This window comes from Sinocyclocheilus rhinocerous, unplaced genomic scaffold (assembly GCF_001515625.1).
Source record: "Sinocyclocheilus rhinocerous isolate Xijiao unplaced genomic scaffold, SAMN03320098_v1.1 scaffold2289, whole genome shotgun sequence".
NCBI lineage: Eukaryota > Metazoa > Chordata > Actinopteri > Cypriniformes > Cyprinidae > Sinocyclocheilus > Sinocyclocheilus rhinocerous.
Genome location: NW_015657973.1, coordinates 9,397 through 16,749, shown reverse-complemented (window position 1 = coordinate 16,749; position 7,353 = coordinate 9,397). Strand labels below are relative to the sequence as shown.

Here is a 7,353-nt window from a genome sequence, read left to right as displayed (position 1 = left end):
AGACCGCAAGCGCTGTGATTGGTCTGCAAGAACCCCTCCCTCCATATGTACTTGAGTTTTGTGTGTGTTTATGTGCAATTTAATATATTTTAATGTTAAACCTTCTTATATAAAATAAAACAAAGCAAAGAACAAGTGTCTTATCATTTATTATACTACATAGCATTATACATCAGTAGTTGTCCGCAACAAACAATGTTGATCTGCCGTGGTACAAGTCCTTGTGCAGATTGAAAGAATGCCATCATCTCCTGTTCCGTTGTTGTCTCCTTTTTGTAGTTTTAAATAATGATTTAATGATTTAATATTTATTTGCCGCCGTCACGGCTATAATGCTTCTCCGACGAGCCGCTTCTTCTTCGGCTTTTGCCGTGGTACTGCGGGTTACACCAGCAACATGCCCGTGGACACTGCTGACTAGCGGTTTGCATGTGTACTGCACGTTGACGCGGACAACGACGCAGAAGTATAAATCAGCCTTTACGCCCCATTCACACGGGGCGTCAGCATTAACGCTTGACGGAGGGCGTTTCTGAAGCTTGGTGCTGACGCGACCGTCATAGTGACAACAGCCAATCACATTAGTCTTGTGGTGTTGCATGAACGCGATTGGCTAGCGTCTGCGCTAGGGTATTTTCATAAGGTCATCTGATTGGCTGACGCCTGCGTTGGCGCTTGAAAAGTTTTCAACTTCTGCCGCGAGCAACGGACCCAACGTGACACGACGGACCCACAATTCATTTCGCCAACGTTTGACGTCACTCCAAAGTAAACGAGAGGCATTGACGCTGACGCCCCGTGTGAATGGGGCGTAAGGCTACATGCATTGTTTTAGCACAGTGCCACCTGCTGGTCAGGAGATATGAAAAATGGCTATTTTTGCTAAACTTTTTAACAGTTTGTCATTAAATCATAAAACTTGAATTTTGTAGTAATATGCTGTATTTTACAGATGCATTAGAATATCATTATGAAACTTGGTATGTGTCATTAGGACCATACTCTGAACGGACTCAAAGTTTTGGAACAGTGCCACCTTATGGTCAAAATTTAAAAAAAAATGCTAATAGTTTATATTTATAAAATAATTCAGTAAATCCTACAATTTTTTTTTTTTTTTTACCAACGCTTTATCTCTTGTGCCCTGCTATTTCACAGCTTTCTCAGTCAACCTCTCAGGCTGATAAAAGACTAAAGTTAATAGAGTTTTGTTGCCTGGTTTTGGGTATCGGACAAAACTCTGCTTACAGTGCTGCTGGCGTGGATATTCATATCTAAACATTTTTATCAGCATATCAGAACAAACTAACATTTTTGCCATAGCTGGCAGGATGGAATAACAGAGGAACTGTTATCTCTATCAAAGAATCAGAGTCTGGACTTATATTGGCCCAATCTAACAAACAATCTTCATTATTTATGCACAGATTGTGTCATTTTATTTATATTTTTCCATTAACATTGTTGCATTTGACAGCAAGACAAAAGTTGAACTAATATTTTAATTCCGAAGTACCAATCTATGAACTGATGAAATGGAGCATCACTGAAATGACTGTATTAGCTGCTCAGTGGTCATGTAGTTTCCCACCATGGTAGATGGTTGGTCAGTTCAAATGGCCATGACAAAGTTCATATGTACATGACAAAAGAAAATAAAAATTTCAAGGCAAAGTATAAAGAGGTGATGGATGCAAATAAAACAATTGTTGATGCAGTTTGACAATCAGATTTGGTCCACATTCACTTGTGATTTGAATGTAGCCTTCATTTCACACAGATAAATATTTTCTGGTGCCATTTTAAACTGCAGTCATTTAAAACACTTTACACACAAAGAACATAAATAGGGTCTCACATCTGCATGAGTGTGGCAAATATTTATTTATTTTTTTGTTACACTGATCACAATTCAATTGCCTTCCTCTAGAGCAGGGCTATTCAATTAGTTTCGTTTGAGGGCCGGATTATTGAATTGAAAATTTGAAGGGGGCCAAGGGGGAGGGGGGCCGTCCCGATCTCTTTCTGGGGGGCCTATAAAATTAGAAATTAAATTTAAATGCATGCAATATCAACTAATATGACCAACATCTATAAAACAATTTGTGCTGTCTATCAGTCGTTTAAATGGTTTTTTTTTTCTGTAATTAATCATGATTAATTGCATATTAATATGTTGTCATAATTTCACATTGAACCTCCAAATTAATGCAGAAACTAAAGGTGGTATATTTTAAATATGTTTAATGGCATCTCTTTACTAACTAGCCTATTATTAACAAAGGCCAGTATTTTTGATACCAATACTGCTACTGATGTCTCTATTAAATGCATTTTCACCTCAATGTTAGCCATTAATTATAGCCATTCAACATTAAAGTATACTTGAAAGACATTATTTTTAACATTTAGTAGGCTCTGAAAAATATAACATTTAATTTTGTATTTTTTTTAAAGGGTTATGGCGTTTTATGCCTTTATTTAGATAGGACAGTATAGGTCGACAGGAAGTGAAGTGGGTGAGAGAGAGGGGGATGGGATCATAAAGGTCCGCGAGCCGGGACTCTAACTCGTGACACCCGAAGCGCAATGGCGCTGTATGTCAGCGCGCTGCCCACGAGGCCATCGGCGTCGACTATATCATTTAATTTAAGTGAACTTAAAACAATCTTAAACTATAAATTGTATTTTATAGTTTTGGCATAATTGTGTGTTTTTGTCGGTTGACTGGCGCTTGTCTGAAGCTGCTCAGCGTGTGCGTACAGCCGAACGCGCAGCCTTTCAAACTGTACTCCATCTGATAATCATCTTCGTTCAGTGTCTGCGCTATTTCTCGCCAGAAGTTATGACCGATAACACTGTCTTGAAACTCGTTTAAACTAGTGTTGAGGATATCTCATAACCCTCTCACACAAGCGCTTGTCAACACTGCCGTCTATTGATGTTGCGGTCTCCGGTAGTTTGTTGTTGTTGCGTCTCTTCCTTTTCTTGTTTGGCTGTGAAACCACGGCCTGGGACAGTGATGCCACCTTGTGGACAAATTAATTAGTGCAAAAACAATTCAAGGCGTATGTGCGACCTGCGCGTACTCTTCCCTCGGGCCGGATGAAGATGATTGGCGGGCCGCCAATTGAATAGCCCTGCTCTAGAGTGAATGCGAAGGCAATTTTTGAAATTGCTCCTTTTCGTTAACCTTGTCACACTCGCAATTTATTTTCAGAATGAGTTTGCAAATGACGTTTCAGGTCTCTTTGATATGTGAAACTTATCTTGCACTGAAGACATGTGAACGGCTTCTCGCCGGTGTGAAGTCTCATGTGAGTCTTAAGGTTTCCTTTAAGTGTGAAACTCTTTCCACACTGAGGGCAGGTGAAAGGCTTCTCTCCTGTGTGAATTACAATGTGAGTGTTGAGGCTTCTTTTATGACTGAAACTCTTTCCACATTGATGACATGTAAGACAGTTCTCTCCTGAGTGAATCCTCATGTGGCAATTCAGGGTTTCTTTACATCTCAAACCCTTTCCACACTGACCACATATGAACGGCTTCTCTCCAGTGTGACTTCGCATGTGGGCATTAAGACTTTCTTTTCGTGAGAAGCTCTTCCCACATTGTTTGCAGCTGTAAGGGTTCTCTCCTTTGTGAATTCTCATGTGGGCATTAAGGTTTCCTTTATGTGTAAAACCTTGTCCACACTGAGTGCATTTGTAAGGCTTCTCTCCAGAGTGAACTCTTAAGTGGACTTTAAGGTTTTGTTTTTGAGTGAAACACTTTCCACACTGTTGGCAGGTAAAAGGCTTCTCTCCATTGTGAATTCTCATGTGGACGTCAAGGTTTTGTTTATTAGTCAATCTCTTTCCACACTGACGGCAGGTGAAATAACTGCTAGATTCTGTCTTCTGACCTCTTTTTCGTGAGGAAGTCTTCGTCTTTGTGGATTTTTCTCCAATCATGAAATCACGTTTCTGGTCTTTATCTTCCATTTCATTTAGTTCTTCACTGTCCTCTTTTAGTGTCATCAGGTCTAAAGAAAGAAAAAGACTAATTCAAGTTAACCCCAGTTTAATGGCCCAAAGCAACAGACATTAAACATTAAATTAGACAAAACATTAAAGCATCTCAACCAACATGTATGCTAGATCCTATATGCACTAAGCTATGAAAGAGGTGTTACCTGTATTATCAGAATTCTATTACCTCAATATTTTTTAACTTGTTACTTTCTTTAGGACACGCCCAAGCTTGCAGTTATCAAGCCCCTTATCATTTGACCCAGAATAACTGGTTCATTATAGACCAATCCCAAATCTGCCATTCATATCTAAAATATTAGAAAAATATTGTCCACTCAACTGTTCAGTTTTGTAGAAAAACAATATTCAGTCATAATTTAAAGAGACTGTGCTTATTAAAGTGAAATTTCTCTTCTCTTGCTATTAGATCTGTTTGACAACACAGACCACAACATTCTTTTGAATAGCTTGAGAATTATGTTGGCTTTGGTGATCAAGCATTAGCAGTTTTGGTCCCATCTATCCGACCGCTAACACTTTGTTTGTGTAAATGAAGAGACGTCTCCTCAAACACAAGTATTGAGTGCCACAAGGCTCAGTATTAGGTCCTCTGCTTTTCTCCTTATATATGCGTCCCCGGGAGTATGTTAATAGATTTAGAAGTAGAAGTAGGACCAGTGTCGATAATTAACAGGATTGTCAGACAAAATTTTCCGGTTTTTATATCATACGAGAATTTTTTTTTCTCTAAAATCAGCATGTTTTCATTTGTGATATTGCTGTTATACAATAATTCAATAAACAAGAAGTTAATATTAAGGAACTATAGGCTGTGATTGGTAACTTACTTAATATTGAGACAGTCGTGACCTAATGGTTAGAGAGTCGGACTTGTAACCCAAAGATTACAGCAGGAATTGTAGCTCTCTTCCACCTTCAATAACCATGACTAAGGTGCCTTTGAACAAGGCACCGAACCCCCAATTGCTACCCGGGCGCCGCAGCAAAAATGGCTGTCCATAGCTGTAAGTAATAAACAACACTCACTTACAGCATCAAATACAAGCTTAATCTCCTTGTAAAAATCCACCTATAACAAAAATACATTGAGTTTGTTCCTTACATTTACATTGCGGGTCTTAATGCGAAGAATATCCCACACGTGTGCTGCCACATGAAATTCTGGAGAAAAACACTCATCTAATGATAAACTTCTAATGGTACATTTAACACTGATATTGACAGAAGATGTGAAAGTTTAGTACGGAATTTGTCTTTGATTTTAACTGTTTGTGTTGCTTACAAATGTTTTAAGAGTTTGATTTAATCTAACTATTATATTGCAGCTCCTTTAAATGAAGAACAAATGTAGACGGCATGAAGTAGCTCCACCAAGCTGTGTCAGCGGTCGAAACGCTTTATTAGTATTAGTTTTATTTGCATTAATATTTATCTGGCCATGTGATCTCAACATGTCTGTGCACATGAGGCGACCCGCTTGATGTCAAATAAAACTGCTTTAATTAGGACACTCATATGACATTCTTTTCACTCATTTACGTAGGTCAACATTTTAACAAGAATCAAATGTCCAAATTCAGCTTTGAGAATGGAAACCAACCTGTTTGTTCCTCAGTATCTTCTTGTTTCACTCTGAACGCTTCTTCAATCTTAATTTCTTCACTCTCCTCTTTAATAATTGCCATCTTTTAATAGTGCGTCATGTAGATCTCGTAGTGCTGTTCTCGTAGATCTGTGCTTTGAGAATAATTAACAGAAAGAAAATAAATCCAAACTAAATCTCTGGGTGAATCTCAAAAAGCTCCCTGGTTCGGTGGTCAGTAGACTGGCAAAGGGGTCAGTCAGAGTGACAGGCAATGGCCCTAAATGACATTATTACCCGTAAAACACTAGCACTACAAATTAATAAAAGAACACAATTTATACATAAAGTCCATATATATATATATATATATATGTATGTATGATTAATATTTGGTATTTAATGCTTTGTAGATCACATTTCTTGAAAACATTTGCAGTTTTTGTGTAGTCTTTTTTACACTTTTGTGTTCTCGTTGTATTTTCACGGTTTTAACCTGCAGGTGTCGTCAGCGTGCCGTGACTAGATTTGAATCATTGTGCTAAGTAACTATTTGGTTCAATTCACTCGGAGTTTCAAAAAGCTCCGTTTCTCCTAACAATACATGCCAGAGACCGAGTTCGTGTTTGCAGCTGCTTCACGATACACAAAAAATCGTTCATTAATGTTAAGTGAAGCATTTCAATGTCGCATTCAATAACAAATAGTCCATTTTACATCGCTTGTAAAAAAAAAAAAACTCTAAATAGACTGAACGCGTTTTATTGATTTATACACTTTAAACGATTAAAACCACAAACCTTTCTTCAGCAGAATCACAGGCGCAGGAGCGCGGCGCAGCCTTATGTCGTCACATCGCCAGACCAAAATAAAAGTCCTGTAAAGTGCACAGAAACTTACAGTTCGGTTAGGTATTCAGAGTTTTATTCGTGGTGAAATGTGTGTGTGTGTGAGTGTCTGTGTGTGTGTGTGTGTTGTCCAATGATGTGATGTCCTGATAATAACTACCATAAAAAGAGTAGTAATAATAATATTTTTATTTATTTTGCACTTTTCAAATATAACATGCTGTTCAAAGTGCTTTACATAATTAGAAATGACATCAACAAATATCAAATTCTATCAAATTTTGTCTTTAGTCTGTGGCCCTAATAATGGTTTCAGTTAATGTAGCATGAAAACCTCATACCATTGCAACCCTAATAACTAGGTTATCTTTGTGAAATGCCACCACACCTTTGGTGATCATTTTACATTTCTGATACATTTTACATTTTGTAAGAATATTTTACATTTCGGTAAGCATGTAGACCTGGATACACCTTAGGACCCCCAATGGTTCCCAGGGACTATTTAGTTCAGGCCTAAATTGAGGTAGTAAATGTTACTATATTTACAAGACAACAACAAACTGTAAAGAAATATGTTAATAACTTATCATATAATATGGTATTTGTCAGCCATTTCGAGGTCCTGTAAGTTGCTCAGTGATAAACATTGCCCTTTTGCAGGTCTACAGTCAGAGATGCGATTTGTTGGCAATAATAATAATAGCTGTTTAATAACAGCAACATTTTCTTTCAGATGTTCCAACTGATTATTATGTGCTGTTCTGTTGACAAAGTAAGTTGTAACTCTGAATATATATATATATATACTCTTCTTTCATTTTTATTCAAAGGTTAGATGTGACGTGATGTGTGGCCAAGTATGGTGTCCCATACTTTGAATTTGTGC

At 37.7% G+C, this 7,353-nt stretch overlaps 1 protein-coding gene across 1 annotated transcript; it reads right to left on the bottom strand.

Annotated features, from left to right (window-relative positions):
• Window positions 1-2,770: 2,770 nt before the first annotated feature.
• LOC107721944 (gastrula zinc finger protein XlCGF8.2DB-like) lies at window positions 2,771-6,456 on the bottom strand. Its single transcript, XM_016530175.1, has 3 exons — window positions 6,417-6,456; window positions 5,635-5,766; window positions 2,771-4,024 (listed from the first exon to the last, which is right to left on the bottom strand). Exons 2-3 carry the CDS (start codon window positions 5,717-5,719, stop codon window positions 3,198-3,200), a joined length of 912 nt encoding a protein of 303 aa, XP_016385661.1. The 5' UTR covers window positions 5,720-5,766; window positions 6,417-6,456; the 3' UTR covers window positions 2,771-3,197.
• Window positions 6,457-7,353: the final 897 nt, after the last annotated feature.

Bases quoted from the DNA above. Each gene is read 5' to 3' on its own strand.
- LOC107721944 (XM_016530175.1), bottom strand. From the start codon at position 5,719: ATGGCAATTATTAAAGAGGAGAGTGAAGAAATTAAGATTGAAGAAGCG. The intron at 4,025-5,634 runs GTTGGTTTCCAT...TTCTTTCTTTAG, and splicing joins AGATACTGAGGAACAAACAG to ACCTGATGACACTAAAAGAG.